At 39.5% G+C, this 21,951-nt stretch overlaps 2 protein-coding genes across 2 annotated transcripts; one reads left to right on the forward strand and one right to left on the reverse strand.

Annotated features, from left to right (window-relative positions):
• The first annotated feature begins 117 nt into the window (after positions 1-117).
• Positions 118-6,252, forward strand: LOC146305948 (uncharacterized). The gene is made up of 8 exons (XM_084713167.1): positions 118-1,080; positions 1,163-1,204; positions 1,627-1,829; positions 1,895-2,019; positions 2,365-2,460; positions 2,569-2,616; positions 3,067-5,574; positions 5,695-6,252. Exons 1-8 carry the CDS (start codon positions 419-421, stop codon positions 6,250-6,252), a joined length of 4,242 nt encoding a protein of 1,413 aa, XP_084569293.1. The 5' UTR covers positions 118-418.
• A 478-nt stretch (positions 6,253-6,730) lies between these two features.
• On the reverse strand, positions 6,731-19,235 carry lpcat4 (lysophosphatidylcholine acyltransferase 4). Its single transcript, XM_084712651.1, has 13 exons — positions 19,085-19,235; positions 17,215-17,578; positions 15,800-15,912; positions 14,504-14,564; positions 14,278-14,336; positions 13,017-13,051; positions 11,409-11,463; positions 11,009-11,091; positions 9,887-10,012; positions 9,645-9,804; positions 9,045-9,137; positions 7,974-8,109; positions 6,731-7,158 (listed from the first exon to the last, which is right to left on the reverse strand). Exons 1-13 carry the CDS (start codon positions 19,172-19,174, stop codon positions 6,989-6,991), a joined length of 1,545 nt encoding a protein of 514 aa, XP_084568777.1. The 5' UTR covers positions 19,175-19,235; the 3' UTR covers positions 6,731-6,988.
• Between the last annotated feature and the right edge of the window lie 2,716 nt (positions 19,236-21,951).

The raw sequence follows: 21,951 nt of genomic DNA on the forward strand, positions 1-21,951 counted from the left end.
TTTCACCACAGTGTACTGTGCTATTATGTTATATAGTGTGAGAACATATTGAATTCCATTAACTAAATTAATAGAAATAATAAAGGCTACAATACGTAAAAATTTATTCTTGACCTTGGAAATAACAATTTGACAAAATAACCCCTACTTGAAGCCTGCGCAGTAGTTTTTTATTAAGTTTTCTTACAGATAATGTGCTGTTATATAAGCCAAACATCACTCTGTCCAAAGTATCCAAACTCCCTCGGCAAAAGCAGTTTTACCCCAGAGAACAGAGGAGTCGCTCACCTATTGTTGCCTTGATTTATTGTTTGACTAATGACTCATGTTATCTTTGCTGTTGGAACTGGTCAATTTGCAATCGACCGTCATTATTGTCTGATTTTCCTTTGACAGTTACAAGCAACAGAGATAAAACATGGATCCAATGCTGTTTTCTCTGCCTGAGCTCATCCTAGATGACAGTGAGGAGCCCGATCTTGTCTCCCCTCATTATCACCCACCGTTTCCTATTGGTAGATCTCCTCCACAGGAAGAGCTAGAAACCCTCCAACTGTCAGAACCTTCCCTTCAGACGAGCCATGAGACCATCAGCCGATCTCATCTTGCGATGGATGAACTGGCATCAAAGAAACCTTCCACAGTTGCAGAAATACCTCAGAAGAGAGCTAATTCTGATCAAAGAACAGACAATCAATCACAAAGGGATTCAAACCAGCAATCTGTGCAGCATCTGGTCCCAGGCTTGATTTGTCCTGTTGACCACCAGATATCAGCTCAGGACAGTCCTTCTCTACTCAGCCTGCAGGCTTTACTACCAGGTGCTGGGTCCCAGCCCGAACCAATGCTTCTTTTACCAGCAGAGGTCATTGGTGCCCCCTGCTGGCTGAGCCCCAGCACCTCTATGCCAAACTACAGCTTTGGTTTGAGTTCCTGTGTGTTGGTCCCCGTCAGCAGTCCAGTCCTCATGTGCTGCCCATATTTACCTCCTTGTTCTTTAGTCCTGCTGCCTGAGGTTCATCCTTCATGCTTGCATCCTCAGTCAGTCTGTCCCGTCCATCAGCCCTGCGCTCCAGACCCGTAAGGCATACACAGCAGATGACATCATTTTAAATTTATAAATATGACTGAGTCCTGATTGTGACAATGTTTCTGACTTCAGGGTCTCGAGGAGAGCAACTCAACAGGTCAGCGAGCAGTTAAGGTCAGAGGCTGTGTTGTCAGGGAAAGAGCAGAAAGAAGAACAAGTCAAGTCAAAAGGTCAGAGGTCAAGGGTTTATATGAAAGAGCAAATTACCTGGAAGTGCATGTGTAATTTTTATTAAATTATCAGTCCACCACTTTGGTCCAGACTGAAATATCTCATTTTCCCCAGAGGATGAATCCTACAGAATTCTGCGATCATGTGAATTTTCTTTTCACACCATCATGAACTGAAATTCTCCAAAGGCTTTTCATCTTTTGCCATGCAATTTGCAACAGACATGTATGTGTCCTCCTGGGATGAATTATATTAACTTTGGTGATCTCTTAACTTTTCACATATGAACTAATGAATTTTGAGATCTCATAAAAAGGCATGTTTAGAAGAAATGAAAATGGTTAAAAGTTAATCTGATGCTTTAGTCTTTATTGTTCATTGTCTTTCCTCACAGAAAAACAGCAGAAAAACACACCTGGCAAGAACAAACCACACGTAAACGATACAAATGGCAATAGAACAACGATGACAATCATGGACTCCCTCACTCACAAGGTCCGTTCATTCATCATTCTGATGAAACAGCAAATATTTTTAATCATGGAACAAAACTTGTGTGGTGTGCAAAGTTATGTTTTGTGAAACTAAAGCACCACCAAAGTTTAAATACTTCTGACCGCGCTCAGATCCCAGAAGGCATGGAGGCCAAAGAAAATGAGGAAGACGAGGATGAAGACAAGACAAAACAGGAGACAGAAAACTGCTCATTTCTGGAGTACTTGGAGGAACTGTGCAGTGATGAGGACTTTGTCAGAAATGTGAGTTAGCAGTGGCATCAACACAATATGTAAACCACGACACAGCAGAACTTTGGAGCTGAGAACCTTTTTGCTGCATTTCTAACATTGCAATCGAGTGACAAACTGTCAATTTTACCCTGAAAGCTTACCCTCTGAGGCAATGACAAAGAATGTCAGGGTTGCCTTTTTATTCATAATGACTGTCTCGTTTCCAGCAAACATTAAAAATAAGGAAACAAAATATTGGATTTTTGCCAAAATCCACTACTTTACAACTCTTTTTGGTCGATTGCTGATGGTGATGTATGCAGAGATTTATTTATTTTTTTTTCTAATTGACCTGTGCTTATCTCGGTCTCTCAGGTGGGGTCGACACTGAATATCGAGTACCTGGAGTCCCTCCTTTCTGCAGACCCAGAGCCCATTGACCTTCTTGCACTGGAAAAACCAGATCAGGGGGTAACATGATAAACACTGTAAATGCTTTGTTGCCTTACGCACTACAGGAAGATTAGAGGAGCAAGACACTTTCAGTATTTTTTGTTTTTTTTCTATCTGACTTCGCAGGTGATGCTGCAGGAGCATCAACCTGCTACAGGCACCAGTATCAATCCTGTAACAAAAGAAATATCTCTGGTGTGTTGCCAAGTACTTAGGTCATTATTACCCTTCTAATCATGAAAAGTGTGAGGGGTGAAAAGCAAATATTCAGCTATTTGTTTTACTATCTTGCTTGCTGTAAGAAAAAAGTTTTAATCTTTAGAGAAAAGTTGCAATATTTCAAGATAAAAACTGTAGTGTTGTGAGAAAAATGTTGCTTGGTGAACAAAATGTACTTTGTACTTAGGGTCGATTGGATTACATGTGCATTTCCTGACAGCCTGTACTGTGCACCAGCTATTTTGACTTGCAAAAGACTTGTAGACATGTACACTCATAGCCTGTGTGAGACCTGGCATTACAATGCATGGTCACGTGCAGCCCAGAACAACTCCAAAATTTGATGCATGTTATTACCAGGTGTAAACAGCTTCTCTATTGGCAGTTTATTAGTAAAATGTTGAGGAAAGCTCTAATTATCTTCATCCTTCATATTTTTTTTTATCTCTTTGTTTGTCACTTGATCAACAGCCTTTGGAGGCGCTCCTGCTGCAGCAATTACATCCACCTTCTGCCAACACCAACAGCATAACTACCGTAACTGAAGAAACCTCTCCAGAAACTTTGTGTGTCCAGGCACTGCTCCAAAAAGTGCCCAAATTGCCCATTTTAGGTCCTCAAGGTGCACAGTCTGACATAAATCCAAACCACAATGGACAAAATGCACGTCTCAGTATGATGAAGATTGCGTCCAAGGAAGATTGGACAAGCTGTTCTCCCTTCATTTCTTCACCCCCTCTGGAAGAAGAACCGTCTCCTCTTAATAACAATCGCTGCCCTTTCATGGAATACAGTTTAAATTCAACTCTGGAGCTGCTTGCTGATATCTTCCCAGAAAGCAGTCTTACTTCTGATTTGGAACCAAGAGATGACAATGGACTGGTAATGGAACCTGCAGTTACATATCCCACTGAAGATGTGTCAGAACAAGCCTCAAAGTCCCTCTCAAAGCTTGCAGACACACAGTCAGCTCAGACACCCAAAAAGCTTCAAGGTGGACCTTTACCTACAAATCCTCCTGCCTCCAAGGTCCCCTCAACCTCCAGTCCTGCAGGGTCCAACGAGAACCCTCATGCCATTGCCATGAAGGATCCTGCACCCAGCTTCAGTGCTGATTTGTTGACTGTCAGCCCACCAAAATTGGCCAGCTCTCCAGCTCCAGTTGTCCTGGCTTCATCAACAGCTCAGATAAGCGAGCCTGAGGAACAATGTTGTCCTAAAAACAGAAAGCCAAGGCCCTCTTGTTTTGAGGACTACAGAGTTCCTGTGCAAGCCAATTCATCTTGCATGGCAGATTCCGATGCAGAGTCTTGTGATCCCCGACTTGATGGCAATTTATCAGACCTGGAGCTTGAAAACCAGACAGTAGAGCCACCAAAAGGAATGCAAGCTTCTCAAGAGTGTGAATCCTCTGGCGTTTCCTCTGGAGGGTGGGCTGAAATGGACAGAAAATGTGAGAAAAATCTGGAAAAAGGAGTTGGAGCAACAAAGCAAACAGCTTTAAAAGCAAGAGAGCAAGGGAGCTCTATAAAGTCTCCAGAAGGAAGTGGACAGAATAAGGAGAATGAGAAGAAACTCAAAGGAATGAAAAACAACGTCCAACTCCGACGCAGTCAGAGGCTGTCAGGTCAAAACGAGAAAGATAAAGCAAAACTAAGTGGTGAATTCATAATTGATGGAGTAAAGGAGACAAACATAAAGAAAACAGCAAAATTCATCCCAGAGAGAGATGGGGCAACATATGAAAAACAGAAGAGATGGTCCTCAGGAGGAAGGCAGTTCTCTAAACCAGAGGAGAGTCATTTTAAAGCGTCGTGCCAAGCAACAAATACAGCAAATACAGCTGAACAATTTTACATGATTGGAGAGATGGAACAACATCTGAATGTGAGCACAGAAATTGGGGTAGAAATTAAACAAGAGGCGGAAGAGTTGGGCGAGGGGAGGGTTAAAAGGAATGAGGAAGGGATTCAAACATCCGGTTTTGAGAGAAGAAGAACTAGGACCATGATGATGGAGGAAAAAGTGCAACCAACTCCTCTTCCTACCACCAGAGCTAGAGGGAAAATCAAACAGTCAAAGATGGAGAAAAGAGAGATAAAGTCCTCACCAAAGGGAGAGATGCAGAGGGGCAACAAACAGGAGAATGCAACTGAACAGCTGCTGGTTTCAGGTCAAGTTTCCAACGAGGACAAAGTTTTTAGAGAACAAAGTCCTGTCTGTCCACCTGAATCTTCTCTGCAGAGCCCAAGAGTTCAGACATCTATTCATTCCCTGAAAGACTCAAAGGATGATCAGTGTAGACCAGAATCCCGTGAAGGATGGCTGAACAACATCATCTGTGAGAAAAATGCACCTTTAAGCCCCGTTCTGCGCCCAGAGACCCAGCAACAATGCAAAAAGGATGCATCAAGCAGAGATGGAGTCACAAGAACTGGAACTTGGGTCTTCTACAACTTACGATCAAGAACTCATGAGCCAAACGTGTCAAATAGGACAGGGGTTCAAGAGAACAAGGCAACGCATCATCCTTCCAATGAGGACAAGGTTTCTGGAGACCAAGGTCCTGTCTCTGTACCTACACTGTCTCTGCAGAGCCCAAGATTTCAGCCACATACCCTTTCAACAAAAGACTTTCTAAAGGATGATCAAAGTAGACAAGAATCTGCCGAAAAACTGCTTAATGAGAGAAAGAAGTCACCGTCTGTCAAAAGTGATGAGAAAAATCCACATTTAAGTCTCGCTTTATGTCAAGAGACCCAGCAACCACACAAAAAGGTTGCATCAAGCAGAGTTGGAGTCACAAGATCCGAAACTTGGAGCTTGTACAGCTTAAGGACAAGGACTCCTGAGCCAGATGTGTCAAACAGGACAGTAGAAAGGACAGGCGTTCAAGAGAACAAGACAACTGACGCAACATATCGCCCTTCCACTAAGGACAAGGTTTCTGAAGACAGCAGTCCCATGGAGGTACCCCAGTCTTCTCCACACAGCTCAAGAATTCAAAGAGATAAAGGGTTTCAAGAGAGCAAGGCAACACATCAACCATCCAACCCCAAACCAAATCCAGACCAGACAGCCGGTGTGAAGGGTGACCATGACATGGAACGCCCAATTCTCACGTCAAGTCCAATGAAAAGATGCCGACATGAACATCATGAGGCTTCTGAAGAGAGGGCAACAAAGGTAGATGAAGCTAAAATGATCAGCTTCAGTCCAATGAAACGAGGAAGGTGGAAAAAAAAGTTGACATGGAATGAGAAAGATGATGGTGCACAAGAGGAGGTGGAAACACCTGGCTATAAACTAAGCCCACCTTTAACAAGAAGTAATAGAAAGGCAAGGGACAAAAAGATCTCAACTTTATCAGCTGGACAAGGAACTTTTGGAGGTGACAGAAGACATGCAACAGAAACCAGAGCAAGGGTTCATAAAACAACCAACATCCCATGTTCCAGAAAGTTGCCCTCAAAATATAAAGACTTTACCATGTACAAAACAAACAGGCACAAACTACAGCTAGATAAGAAGAAAGAGAAGGCAGGAAAAGGGCAAAAAACAAAAAGATGTGGGAAGAAGATGGATAGTTAATGTGCATTTTGCTCTGAAAAAGGTGTAATCATCAAGATATTAAAAGATGCAGAAAGAAATAAAACCAAAGTATGACGAACAAATCCAGACATCTGATGGTGGGGGAAAAAAAACACACACACAGCAAAACCTCCTTAAAAGAATTCACAGTTTAATTGTTATACAAAACAATGTTCACACAAAAATGTAATAAGAATTAGTTTACATATAAAATAAACATTTTGCATTACAGAGTTTGGTTTCTTTTTTACAAATATCATTAGTCCCCTTTGAAAAAAGATCTAACATACATGAGGGAGAACTGTATAAATAAGACATTGTATGGCTTCAAATGACAAAAGTAACTGCGTCCTTAAACAACAAGTGAAAAAAGATTTGATGGCACTTTAAAATGTAAACTGGTAAACATGAACCTTCTTTCACACACACACACACACACACACACACACACACACACACACACACACACACACACACACACACACACACACATACACGCCTCAGAGAGTTACTGTGGTCATTATTTAAGTCACTCTTTGGTGTTGTTGGCATAGTTGACTGTGACTGTAAACCATTACAGTAATTTAATAAAAAATACATTCACTCACTCACACACACATCAAACTTAAAAAATACAATCCTTTGTCGAAGGTAATTCTGTTTCAATTTGATACACTAGCAAACTTTACTCAGCATCCTGTAAAAAAATAAAGGGAATCCGAAGAATATAAACTTCTTATTCATACTTTTTGTTGTAGTGGAGGGATCTGTTGCCGTTGTGCATGTTTCCGTTGTTGTTCACTGCCTTTCCATTGGCCAGCAGAGGACCTGCCTCCTCAGCCTGCAGGTACTCGTTCAGCACTCTCTGATAGGTCGGGTGGGTCGTCAGCACTCGCAGCAGAGACTCTGTGGAAAACAAGGCCGGTATAAATAAGGACTTAAATGTGTTTCAACTAGGGATTGATTGATCATCAGGTCCAATACTCAGCATTTTTGGATTAGTGGAATCTGATTAGCAATTAGATAATTTAATTAAAAACGTTTAACTTTGGCTCTGATGCAGCCACATCTCTCTATTTACTTTGTAAAATTTAGGGGAGCTTTTTTTTTGTTTTTTGTTTTTTGTTTTTTTCCTTACAATTTTCAGTTCACTTTAAGAAATGGTGCTGGCAGCACCCTGCACTTTTGTGTTAAGATGATGGTGAAAAGTTCTGTTTTAATCAAACATACAGTTTACTGTTTAAGGCATTTAAACAAGGTTTGGTTTTTGAGTTTGTGCACTAAATTCTAAATTTTGACAAAGATTTTCATTTTTACTGTAAATGTTTATCGGTTAAAAAAAGTTTTATTACCATTACTAACACAAGTTTTTCTCTTTCTGGTGTCAGAATTATTTTCATATACTATATTTGTAAACTAACTTGTTTACAACTTTGTGTGGGCTGCTCTGTCTCTTCATGTATTTGTTATCGAATGGACAGAAGTGTGAAAATCTTTTGGCACAGTTGTTTTAACTATTGCAAGTAAAACTAAATAAATCCTGACGTTCAAGTAATTACATTTTATTTTAATTTACATTTCATTACAAATAATCTCAAAGTGAAAACAATTCAGTACCCTTAAATAAAAAAAAAAGTCTGATGCAGAGGCTGCTGCATCACTTCACTCCAGCACATCACAGCAGATACTGGTTAGTGGCAGAAAGATTTTGAGACTCTCACCTTCAGTAAGCTGGCCTTGATTGGAGGCCTCAGTGTAAAGTTCAGCAGTGTTGTGCTGAGGAACACCCAGCAGCGCCCCCATGAGTCCAGACAGCTCCTCTGCACTCAGACTGCCTCTGGCCTCCCTGTCAAACAGCTGGAAAACAATAACAGCACATTTAGAAAAGGAAAAAAAGAAAACATTATGGATTTTAGCAGAATGATGGGATACATTAGATTATTCCCAATGAGGAGAGAACATCTGTGGCAGCATGTTGCCACCTAGAGAATAAGTGTTGTGCCAAATGTTTTTTCTTTCTCCTCAGAGTCTTCCACAATTGTGTGGCCACTCTGCTTCTGGTTCAAAATCTCTTAACTTTTTACCAAGGTGCTGGTGTTATTGCTGTCACGTCTTTCATGCAAGTAACCATTATTTTCACTGTCGATTACTCAGCTGATTATTTTCTCGATCAATACTTGTTGGCCTATAAAATGTCGGTGATGGTGAAAAATGTCGATCACTTGTTTCCCAAAGCCCAAGATGACATCCACAAATGTCTTGTTTTGCCCACAACCAAAAGATATTCAGTTTACCGTCTTAGAGGAGTAAAGAAACCAGAATCAAAGATTTAACTTTTTTCTTTGAAAAATTTTCAACCTGATTGATTATCAAAATAGTTAGTTTAACACTCACTTCATTGATTAATTGTTGCAGTTCTACAGGGAACCAGTATACTACATGAGGACTCGTCAATATGGTAACCCAGAAAATTGAGGAGAAACTGTGTCATAACAGAGACAGAAAAAGCCCATTTGTGGGAGCTGATTGGCCAGACACTGGATGTTGCTGGTCAGCGTTGTATGGTTGTTGTCAGCTGTGTAGTCAGTCCTCTGCTATGTCAACCCCACATGCAGTGTTTTTCCTCTCATCACATATATGCTTCAACCCAGCACCCTCTAGGACGCTGCCAGCACTTTTCTACCAGAAAAAAATAATGCTATATGGACACGGGGTACCCTTAACCTCCTTAACCTGGAGTCAGGAAGAAAATAAAATCAAACGAATGGTATAAATAAACCGACAGGACTTACAGTAAAAGCAGTGTGAAGCAGTGACTTGAAGCTGACAAATCCTGACAGAGCGGTAACACTCAGATAGATCTGCCTGAGGTCCACAATTTCATCCTGGAAAAAAACAAACAAAACAAAAACAAAGAAACATGAAAATCATATTATATGCCTTTGGAAATTGTTTTCCTTTTTTCCTTGAAAACTCTGTGATCCTGTATTATTACAGGAGGTATCACACATTGAAGGTGAGAGAACATCTGAACAAGACACTGAATCAGTCTGAATAAGCAGAACAGTGTTTTGGATAATAGACATGTTGTGATGCCTAAATTACCTAAATTATAATTAAAAATTACTCTTTGAAGAAGAGTATCTGTAAAGCAGTAACTGTTAACAGAAAAGCTCAACTGTATTAGCAGTATAAAGAGTTTGGAGTCATCTAAGAAACAAAAAAAAAATTCTCTGATTGTATATGTTGACAAAGCAGCATATATGCACTCTTGGAAAACTCCAAAGTACGTTTTTCCTGCAGCTGTTAGTTATCATCAAAAACACAGGTGTAAACACCAGTGAAAAAATAACATCCAGCAGTTATCTTAGTAGACAAACCTATGCTTCTACCTTGGAGTAGAGGCCGCAGATAGTGACAGCTGCCTGTCTGTCCGTCAGCCCAAGAATAGAGGCGAGCTCCTCCATATTGGCCTGGACCGATCCCTGAGGTCCTGACTGACACCTGTCAATCATCCTGTCCAGAGCTGCTTCCACTTCTTCAGCTCCCAGACTGAAAGAGAGACAAAGAGGGTGAGAAAAAAGAAAACCAAGTACAAAAAAAAGTAAATAAACAAACACGGAGCTTCTCTTACCCGTTTCTGTGCAGTAGTGAGAGAGTTTCTCTGGCAGGTGAGTCCAGCGGGAGAGACAGACCGCCCAGTTTACTGACAGGAACTCGGCCCTCCATCACGTAATCTGTAGCTGGGACTCCAAGAGCCCTGAAACACAACAGAAAAGTTTATTATAAGAGACATTCTGTACAATATGGAGCCTTTTCTGTATAGCCCTGTTATGATGGCCGTTTATCTTATTTTTTTTAATGCAAGCCTTTATTTATTACAGTATTACCATCAGAGGTCCCTGAGTAGGTTGTAGGGGGTCCCCAGCAACATATTTTGGAAGAAATAGGATTGGCTGTTTTTATTGATTATTATTTTTAGTGATCCTCGTTTGAGTATTCTCCCCAGAGGACTAATCTCGCTTTGAATGATACATATGATGACAGGATCATTTATTTTCAAATATTTAAATATTTTTTGGTTTACATGAATGATGAAAAAAATGTCTTTTTGTTTTTTAGTTCCCCAAAACAGAGAAGTAAATATCACAAAAAAGGACATCTGAGGACATCATCTTGGGCTTTGGGAAACCGTGATCAACATTTTCATAATTTTTATGGACCACAGGGGATCAAGGGATGAAACAACTCTAAGACTTTGTCCAAATCACAAGCTTTGTTATGAAAAATGTGATGTTGGTGGAATTTGTCAGTGAGAAATGAACCAAAAAATAGAGCAAATATTTATTTTGTCCATTATGATTTGGATTATTTGGATAAATTTTAGAGTGATGATTAATTAAATCATCACTCTAACAGCACAACTACAGTGCACATTAAAATCCACAGAGAGAGCCCAAATAAAATGTGTAAAATAAATATGGCTCTTGAGTAACATCTAGTGGCAGCTGTGAGAAACTACAACAACATCTGCAAACTGTCCTCAGAAAACCCCGGCGTTTGTTTTTTTTCTTCCAGATTGAGAGATTACATGTTGGGAAAGTTTGAAATTCCAGCAGACATCAACATAACAGTTGAAGTCTCTGCCTATAAATTATAAGCAGAGGTGTTTGTAACTGCTGTTGATCAAACAGCCAGTGACATTTTTGGCTGTTCCTAACATGGTGATAGAACAGCTGCTTATCCTGCTACTTACTTGGCCATGAGTTTCTGAACATTGTCTGCATACAGGTTGGGGTCGCTCTTCTCCTCCTGAGACGGGTTGTAAACTGGCAGGAACTGCAGCACAATAACAGACAATTTAGTCACAGCAGAAGCAGGCAAACATGGAACAGGAGGAAGTTTAACAGCAAAACACACTGGGTTAATACAGACACATTCAAAACAAACATTTAAAAAGTAAGTTAATATCAAGCTATAATACTAATCTGTTTTGTTTGAAAGTTTACACCAGTTACACAGTGTAACAAACACACCCTGAGTGCACTTCGACACACACCTCAACCACTGCAGGTCAAAAGTGGTTTCAGCAGCTGTTAAGTAATTCCTTCACAAAAAACGACAGTTTATTTAAGCTGTGATTGATCTGGTCTTACCTCAACAGTCATGTTGGTGTAGAACTGTGAAGTTGTGTGCCACAGAGCCTCAACCCTAACGGACAAAGAGATAAGATTATATTTTATGTAGAAAAATCAATACTGTCACTGCGGTAACTGCTAACCATGAGAAAAAACATAGATCATGAGTTTCCAAAAACCCGGAAGGTGCTGCATAAACATGGCAGCCAGGGCTCCAACTAATAATGCTCATTCACCCCCACCAGGGGTCAACATTACAGATTGTTGGGCTTAGAAATCTCAGCAATTAACTAGTGGTAAAAAAATAACAATTTTTATTATTGATTACTTGTTGCTGTTCAGAAAATACTGATTCAGCCTCTCAAATATGGATGTTTCCTAGTTTTCTCCATTTATTATCATATTAAACTGAACATATTTGGTTATAGACAAAACAAGACTTTTAAAGATGTCGCCTTGGACAAACTGTGATAAACATTTTACAGATGTCGCAGTCATAGATCAAATAAGACAATCCACTTTAGTCTTTGTTATGTTTTTTCATATTTTGGGGCTTTTATGCCATTAATTTATGGCACAGCTGAAGTGAGGACAGGAAAGAAGGACAGAGCGTGGGGGGAAGATATGCAGAAAAGGACCGCAGGCTGGAGCCAAAACCACAGACACTGCAGAGGCAGCCTCAGCACATGGGCTGTACACTCTGTCTTTGTCTTATTGATTAGCTGCTATTAAATAACAACAATTTGTACACAGACAAGTAAAAACTGGCTTCAGCAAGTAGAGTTCTGACCCACTTTACCAACTGGTCAAGAGAAAAGTGACTAATTAAGGCATTTTGATACAAAAAACCCTAAAACAATATGACCATAACACAATGCTGCTCAGTGATGGAGGGAAGAAAACAAAGGAAATGGGGGGCAAAGATACTATTGTTTTACTGTCTGTCCATACTGTTGCATACTGCAAAATGTGACTGGATGCAGCAGGACATCCTCGTATTTTTAGCATGCTGCATTTGACATACTAAATATTTTTACTATAATAGTATGGTAGTATGGATATTGGAATGCATCAAATATCTCTTGATGGTCAAGAACTTAACTGAGTCTGTTGTGGACAGACCTGCACTTCCAGTATACACTCAGTTCTCAGTTTATAAGGTACACTTAGCTAATACAACAGTCCTGCAATAAATCCTCCCTTCATGACTGTTATAAAGTCCAGCTTCTGTTTAAACTGTCTTGGAGAGACATTAAGTCAACTTAATGATCTTTCTGGAGGCTGCAGTTTGAGGCGCTGTCAAACATCTTATACAGAGAGCCGTTTCCATCATTGACATACACTCCTAAAACTAAACCCTCCTAACAGCAGCAAATGTAACAGCTGTGTGTGAGTTGAATTGATTGAAAATATGTATTTTTTAATCTCAAACAAGGTTACTGAGCAGACAATTGTGGGAGTAAAAAAAATAATATCAGGAAGTCATGGAAGTTGTTGAAACAATTTTCCAGGCGTACCTAACTTCCTGTCTCTGCAGAAATCCAGGTCATTTATCATGGCTTCTATGTAATGAAATTAGCCCAACATTGTCACACTGGATTGACGATGACAGACAGAGGAACTCACCAGCTTGTTCCTTTGTATGTCCAGCGAACAGTATCCTGAGAAGAGTCATAGAGACACTGTAATCAAACAGTGGACACAAAACAACCAAGTGGAACAAAAACAATCCTGTAACAGACTGGGTGGAGAGGTTTTTTAATAGCTTGTGCATTTCCAGTCACTTTCACCAGTTACACACCCTGACAGGAACCAGTATGCAAACACACTGGCCTGGACAAACATTACAGCACGTTCATAAATGCAACTACAATCTGATAAAATGTAGGATGGTGTGTGTACACAGCCATTCTATATTGTGGACAGGAAGTGATGAGGAAGATGTCATACAAATGAGTCAAAAGAAAACTGCAACTACAGAACAAAGCATCTCCTGTGTTCACTGTTGAGCAACCTGCAATGTTTTACTTTTACACCTGACAGTTTGAGTGCTGCTCTAGTGACAGTTTCTGGCTCCTGGTATATATTTTGTATATATTTTGCTGGTAGAAATATATACACAGACAAGTAAAAAAAACGAACCTAAAATAATATAGAAAAACATGTTAATTTAGAGTTAAAATGAATACAAATAAGTGAATAATCTGTCAGGTGGAGATTATGGCTAAAATTCTGTTCAGCAATTTAAACTGAGATGCTCACATATGAGAGTGTATTTGTTCCATATATTATTTTGTATATAAGAACTCAAGGCAGAGATAGGCCAAAAAATGGTCCTGAAATCCTGGATTTTGTATGGTCTGTCCAACAGATACATGTCTGTCATTTTTCTGCATATACTAGTTACAATTCTGAACACAAAAGACCGCGAAACATTATTTTGTTTGACGACTTAGCACATTCATTTGACTTCTTTTATCAAACAGTTCTTTAAAAGGTGCTGCACGCTTAAATGTATTTTTTTTTTTAGCTGTAACCAAATGACATGACTGGACTATGATGAAACATTACTGCTGGTGTTCATATTGACATTTCTTACCAAATTAATTAAAACCTGCATAATGTCATTGGTTAAAAATGGTTCAACAAACCATCTACTATTTTGAACCAGCCCTCAAAATTAAAACATCAATGTTTATTACAACATTAAGTGTTTTCTTACTCTGAGACCTTGTAAGTTTACTTTTAAAGGTGTTTTCATCCAGGGTGACTAAATTTAAAGTTACATGGTGACCCAATCCTCCTCTTTTTAACCCAACAAAAGACAGTTTTTAAGTAACACATCTGTCATGTTTACAAACTAGCCCATGAACCTGACTTCACTCACCAGCTTGTTGGGGTAACGCAACAGAACAGGTTGGACAGGGACTCCAGCGAGGAAGGCACCTGAGGACAGAAAGATGTGTGGAGGAAAAAACAGACAGAGCGGAGAAAGAAGTTAATCATCCAAGAGCAAAACAACCAGCTGCTACGCCCTTAAACTCTCATGCCGCTCGTTCCTACACCATATTTGTACAAACATCAGACATCAAGAAAAACCAGACAGGACTCACCAGGTTTGAATTTGATGAGTGCGCTGCCATTAGTTGTGGTCCCCTCAGGAAACATCAGCATCTAGCCAAGAATAAAGAAATGTGATCTATGAGGTAATGCGGGCGGTGCAGGTGAATTTACAGGCTGAATCAAAGAAACAAATTTCCAAACTGTAATTAAGGATGTGATAAGAAACGTCGTCCCTGGAGGCAGAAAATGTGTCGTTCCCCTCTTCTCCAATCTACCAAATCAAGTTCCCAATCCAAAGACCTTATCTAATCTTGATCAGCTGTTTGTTTAGGTTGAGGCTCTGATCTGCGAAGCCATCATTAACAGAAACTGAACTATTTCTATAAGGTTTGCAACGCTTTTGTTGTTGCTGTTTCTGTGACAACCAGCATTCCCCTAATTACTTCAAAGTGTGATTGGATAATTTGGGAGTAATTGCCACTTTTGTAAACAAGACTGCAACCAAGATGGTAGCAAATATTTCAACAGTCTTTTAACTTAAATAAATGTGAAGTCCAACAGACTTTCTGTTGCTAGCAAAAGTCAAAGGGATAGTTTGAAGTGGGGTTATATGAGGTACTTCTGCACTGTCAGTGTTTTACTTACAGTAGATGGCAAGCAGCACACTCCTAATTTGGAGAAGCAGCAGGCGTACAATATGGGAACGCCAAGTAAGTAAAAGACTATGGAAGAAATTCCACTAATTTAAAATATATTTCTGCACTACAACTATGATGAAGCATTTAAAATGTGTACATTGTTTTTTTCTGTTGAAAGGAAAAAATGACAGCCAACTAAATGATTGAGGCAGCGGTAGACCCGCAACTGCTAATGGGGAGAGAGCAATATTTGGCTTATATAATGGTGGTTTCCCCATCAGAAAGGCTGTCTGACAGCAAGGTAAAACAGTGAAAACAGACTAAATATAGCGTACACTTTAAACGTTATTTATGAGAGGCTAAAATATGCTTTTCTGCTGACCCTGTCCACAGCAGCGCATTGCTTAGCCTCCATGCTGCTACTCCTCTGTGCTTCTCCAAACTGGGGGTGTGTCCACCATCATTGTTGTTGATACACTTGAGAGCTGCAACAATCAGTCAGTTGATTAGTTGTCAACTCTGAAATTGATTGTAAACTATTTTGACATCAGTTAATCATTTTGAGTCTTTTTTTTTTTTCAGAAAAGTCAAAATACTCTGATTTCAGCTTCTCAAATGTGAATATTTTCTGGTTTCTTTACTCATCTATGACAGTAAACTAAACATCTTTGTGTTGTAGACAAAACAAGACATCAGAGGACATCTCACCTGAGGCCAGTAGCCATTGGAGGTGAGCCTTTCTGTGACCTGAGCCACTGCCTTTTTCCTCGACTCTGGATCCTTTCTGCTCACAAGTACAGACTGGTTGAACTCCAGGAGAGCTGAAACAGGCACACACAAACAAAACAGTTACACAAGAACAAAATCAGAACCAGAACCAAAGGGAGGAGTCTTGAGCAAGACAGCCCTGAAGGCAAGACAGGAAGTGCCAAAGCAGGCGGAGAGCAGATTAGAAGCCAAAGGAATGAGTCACTTGTATATCTTTGGGACTTCCCTACATACTTGTATTTTCCTCGACCCCTCTATTATAAATATTACTCTGGGTTGTTTGTCTGATAGCTGGATTGCACACTGCCCTGTGCTCATCCAGCCACTGTGAAAGTTACAAATATGTCTGACATGAACAAACGACTAAACTATGACTTAACCTGCCTGGAGGGTGCTGGCAGCACTCACTTTTTGGCATGGTGAATACTCCATTTCCTCATTTTTCTCATTCAAAGTGAAATTTTACACTTTTCTCTGACTGCCTTGTACCACATCATGTGGAACGATTTTGTGTTTCTCCTTTTACACCATTGTCTTTCAGATTTTTCTGTCTCCTACTAGTAAATTATGCAGCTAGATACAAGGAAAAGGAGGAGGAAATGGGCAAAAGATTAAAGTCAGAATTGTCTTGATGCTTTTAAGTCGACATGAACTTCAAAAAACACCACCAAAACAGTCAGTGTATTGCTGCATTAGTTACAGTTAATGGCAGTTAACACCCCCCCAGTTTGAAGCAGCTAAAGTTCCTGTGTAGGAAGCTAAGCAATATACTGCTGTGAACAGAGCTGGCAGCAAAATGTATTTTAGCCACCTAATAAAGGCCCACCAAAAAAACAAAACAGTTTAAGTGTATGCTGTATTTAGAGTATTTCTTTATTTCTTTACTTTGCCATCAAACATCTTTTTCTATTATATAAACCAAATATTGCTTATTATATAAACCAACAGATCAAGGCACCAGTAGACCAGCAACTTCTGTGTTCTGCAGGGTAAAAATTTGTGTTTTCTCCTGTGGAGTCTGGCTTCTTTGGAGAGAAGTTGTAGTGTTTGTAGTGGTTGTTTGTCTGTTTTATTGTTAGTCTCCATGTCTGTATTACAGTGTATCTTTTGTTTTATTCCTTAAAAGTCTGACCAGGGACAAGGACTGAAAATTAGCTACAGCAAGACATCCTTTATAAAGTGCATGTATATCATGCATCCTTCCAGTAAAATAAATAACATCAAATAAATATAAATCAACTAATCATGTCAGCACTGGTTAAATTATCCATCTGTAGTTCTAGAAACTGTAACAACCAACAAAGAAGAAACTTCAGTGTGTCTAAGTTTTGTCTGAGTGAATCCCAGCTCCTCACCTCCTATAACTGGCAGGCTGGTGTTCTCTGACCGCGACACCACCGTCGCCAGCTGGGTCGGACACAGAACCAGCATGTCCAGAAAGCCGCTGTGAGGTGCCACCACCAGCACGGGCGCCTCCTTCAGGTCCGCCCTGCAACCTTTGACCTTCACCCACAGGAAGCCCAGGGAAAAGAAGGCGGCTCTGCTCAGCCACAACATCATCGGGTGGAAGAGCCAGCGACGCCAGCCCTCAACAGGCCGAGAGCGTTCCTCCTTAGACAGGCCGGCCAATCGTAGCCGGGCAAGAGGCCACATGATGAGGAAGACAAGTGCTGTCAGGGTGACGCGTAGAGGGAAGAGGATGCTGCCCAGGATGATGCCCTGAGGATCAGAAAAGAAAAGGTACATTAATTTAAGATCATTTAGGTCTGTAAGGGTAAAAGTCTTCTACAGTATAATTAAAATTCAGTTTGATTTTATATAGATGTAAAAAACAAAAATGATTAAAACTTTAATTTTACATTGTGTCAAGACTTTTGATGTGACAATACTGAAACAGTGAAACACCATTCACTGCACTGACAATCAGTTTGAGTGGTTCTAGGTGTGATCTCAGGTATATCTGCCATATTTTGCTTTTTACCAGTTTCAGTCATGTTGCCCAGCCCTACTGATGTAAATGTCTGTCATGGAGTTACGCAACTCTGCAGTAGGTATGTTGTTATCATCTGTCTTGTCTGTCTGCGCCTGAAACATTTATGGCATGTCTGTTTTGCTTAGACACCAAAGTCAGAAAGAGAACTGTAAAAAGACTCTTTGTTCTCTTGTGGGTAGTTCCTGGAGAATTAAAAACGCAAATAATCAAAAAACATACATGTGACAATTTGAGGTTAGATGACTTTTAAAAGATCCTAAAAGGGAAAACAAACTCAAATCAACTGAACTTTAAGTGTCACACAACAAGTTTTCATCACAAATGTATTCTCTAAACTAGAAAAAACAAATAGTTTTAACTGTTAAAGTATGCATGCTGGGAAGTCTGCTGATATACTGATCATGTTTATTTAAAAACATGATGTAATGATTTGACTGAACTCTGTACAGGACATTCATTCAACTCATTTCAAGTCATAAACGTCATGTTAGAAGAACTCATGTTTATAAATTCTTACATGTTCTCAAAATAAACATAAATTTGATTAAACTACATAAATAAAACCTGTATATTTACTAGGGCCAAGCTGATACTGGATATCTTTGTATGTAATAAAGGTATCTATTGATATATCTGATATTCTATATATGTAATATAGAATATGTAGACATTTTTCCAATAATCCCTCACATGTGCTTATTAAACACTTGTGACAAAGATAGGTTGGGTATTTCACAGTTTAACAATAAACTTTTAAAACCCTCATTAAGAAAAAGGACTGATTATAGCTAAAATTCTGCGTATAAAGTAAACATTAAAATAATCTGCATTATGTTCTGTTTACCTTAAAAGTTTTCATTTGGGCACATATCAGACAAAATATCTGCCGATACCAATATAGCTGTTATAGGTCAGCACCTATATTTTAAGTTTAACTGTAGATTAGTTGCCTGTCATTACATGCAAGCACATTTTGAGTTAAGTTTTTAGTTGTTTGCTAGAAGTCTATTCAGGACAAACTCAACTCTTGCCAGTCGATTTTTTTTTTCTTTTTGCCTGATTAGTTTCAGGTGTTGGATTTGGGGGCTTAATGAAGCCCTTCAGAAATAACAAATCATATGTAATACTGCTCGTTTGATTGAATTAAAGTTTTTTTTTTTATTAATCAGTGCCTTAGTATGTCCATTTCAGCCATGAAAAATCAAACATGGAGACTTTAATGTGAACGTTACCCTGATCCTCTGCGCTGTGGTCAGCTTCACCTCGTGAATGAAAGGATGTGGATACTCGTGCGTTGCCGAGTGACAGCCGTGTCTCTCCATGGCGACGGGACAAACCTGACCGACGAGTTTAATTAAAACAATATTTTAAAAAAGAAAAAAGAAATGACACTGCTTTATCGGTTCAAAAATGTGAGCTAAATAAGTTGTTATTGTGTGTAAGAAGCTCCTGACTTTTTTTTCTCTTTTCAGAAACAAAACCGTGAGTGTCTCGCGCAGTCAGGCTTAAAATGGAACTTTAGCTAAAAACGAGAAAAAAAAATGTCGGCTTGGCTATATCACGGCCAACAGCGGACGAAAGCAGACGGCGATAATCAGTTAAAAATAAACTTTGATGGGATCAGGCCACATGGCGAAACACACACTGAAGTAAAACAGCCCATCCTTTCTTGTCTTGTAGGCTCTCCTCACCTGTCCCGCCCCTTCACAGGCTGACAGCCCGCCCCATAGCGATTCATGGGTGGGTCAGGCAAGTCAAACCGGTCCCCGAAACTAATGCAGAGAATTTTAGGAGGACAAAGTGCAGGGAAGTTATGTATTGTATAGTAAATGAGTAAATTAGAATTTATCTGTAAACTGAGATTGAAATATAAGGCTATACTTTTTCTTAGTAAGTCAAAAGACTTACTAAGAAAAAGGGAGGAAGTATTCAGACCATTAAATCAAGTAAAAGTAGTAATAACACAGTTTAGCAATGCAACTGTATTATCAACATAAGAACCTAAAGTAGGGGAGACTTGGAGCCATTGTAACCTTTTTACATCTATCCCACAACACTGAAGCTGGAAATATACTTGCCTTTAACTACTTGTTCACATACACACTCCTATACATCCCTACTCTTTATGGCTGCCTCATGTGTCCTGCGTCCATTTGGAGAGATGGTTGTGCACATCCTCTGAAGTTGACGTTACACAAACACAAACACATGGTTAAACAGCAAGTATATCTCCGGCCTAAGAGACTATTTGAGATATACTTGTCATCTTTTGATTCAAGCAATATGTACTGACTAATAATACCGATTACATACTCACAGCCACTTTAGTGGGTACACCTGTTCAACTGCTATTTGTGTTAACGCAAATATCTAATCAGCCAATCACATGACAGCAACTCAGTGTAACTCGAAGCAATTTAGGCATGTAGACATGGTCAACATGACCTGCTGAAGTTCAAAACGAGTGTCAGAATGGGGAAGAAAGGTGATCTAAGTGACTTTGAACATGGCGTGGTTGTCGCAAAGCTCAAATCATCTCAAACTGGTTTCTTGGACATGACACTGAGTTCACTGTACTCCAACGGCCTCCACAGTCACCAGATCTCAATCCAATAGAGCTCCTTTGGGATGTGGCAGAAAGGGAGATTTGCGTCGTGGACGTGCAGCCAGCAGATCTGCAGCAAATGTGTGATGCTATCATGTCAATATGGTCCAAAATCTCCAGCACTTCTATGCCACAAAGAATTGAGGAGTTTTGAAGGCAAAAGGGAGGTATTAGGTACTAGCACACAATAAAGACAGGACCATAATATTAAAAGGATTTTGGGGGATTTTTTTCTTACCCATATATGAGGGTCTAAGGACACAGGGTGTTACATTGTGCAAACTGTCAAGCCCTCTGAGGCAAATTGTGATCTGGGCTATATAAATAAAACTTGACTTGACTGGACTTGACTGCTGCATACTTTACTACCTGACATACACTGCATACAGTACTGAATAGAGAGATTTCGTTGGAATATCTGGATATTTTGTAAATTATGTAGATTAACAAAGAAAATAATTTTGTAAATCATGTGCTGAATATGCAAAAATCTTATTGGACAGTCATACAAAAACATAAGCTGTACAGGCTTAGTGCTACCTGCCGCTCAAGTTTTCCCTCTGCCCTACCTGACTGCTTTTGTTCTCTCTTCAGGGTGTTGCTGCTCTGATACCAATACCAAACACACACCCAGAAAGAAGAACATGGAAAAACACGAGAGAGAAGGAGAAGAAGAGGTCAGCTGAGAGGTTCAAACTCAATCATAATGGGCTGCCAAGTTGTCAATATGAAGTTAACACACTTTTAGTTGGTGGTTTTGACCACATGGACCCTGTTTTGGCAGGGGTTTCTGTATAAACCCAGACCAGCTGTGGTTACTCATAACAATTATTTTTTTTTATTCCTCTATATTTCCAATCATGTCCTTGGTAATTATTTTATTTTGCGCAGAAATGCAGGGCAATTTTGTGGTGTTGTCACTTATACTGAAATTAGAAGATAAAATATAGATAATTACTTGTTTTTTTTTATAAATCAATATATATAATCACACTGTTTTTTCTAGAAAATCTATTGACAAATAGTTCATAGATAAGAATAAATAAATAAATAAGAACAGGGAAATGTCTAATTTGGCTACTCCAGCAAATTAAATACCCTCTGATCTACTCGCTTGATAGAGTGAATTCTTCAGTTCTGAAGAGGCTTCTTGGATGAGAGGTGAAACGTCTTCAAGAACTCTATCAAGTCCAGTTGCCTATGACAACCTTTGCTACGAATACCATGACCTGGATGACTGAGAACCTTCACAGACATGATGTACTCACTGATATGCAGCATTACTCATTAAACAACCAAAGAAATTAAAGAGAATTTTGCTCTTAACAGTGCAGTAAAATTTGTGAAAATTGAAACTGTTCTACTCAACCATGACTCATACTGTTTGTCATGTTGCACAAATGAATTTGACTTGCTTGATCTTATCATTATCTGGTTATCTTGTGGTTGTGACTGAAATATTATTATCCTGAGCAAAGAAATTATCCGAGTCCA

This window comes from Lutjanus erythropterus, chromosome 23 (assembly GCF_056507025.1).
Source record: "Lutjanus erythropterus isolate fLutEry1 chromosome 23, fLutEry1.hap2, whole genome shotgun sequence".
Taxonomy (NCBI): domain Eukaryota; kingdom Metazoa; phylum Chordata; class Actinopteri; order Lutjaniformes; family Lutjanidae; genus Lutjanus; species Lutjanus erythropterus.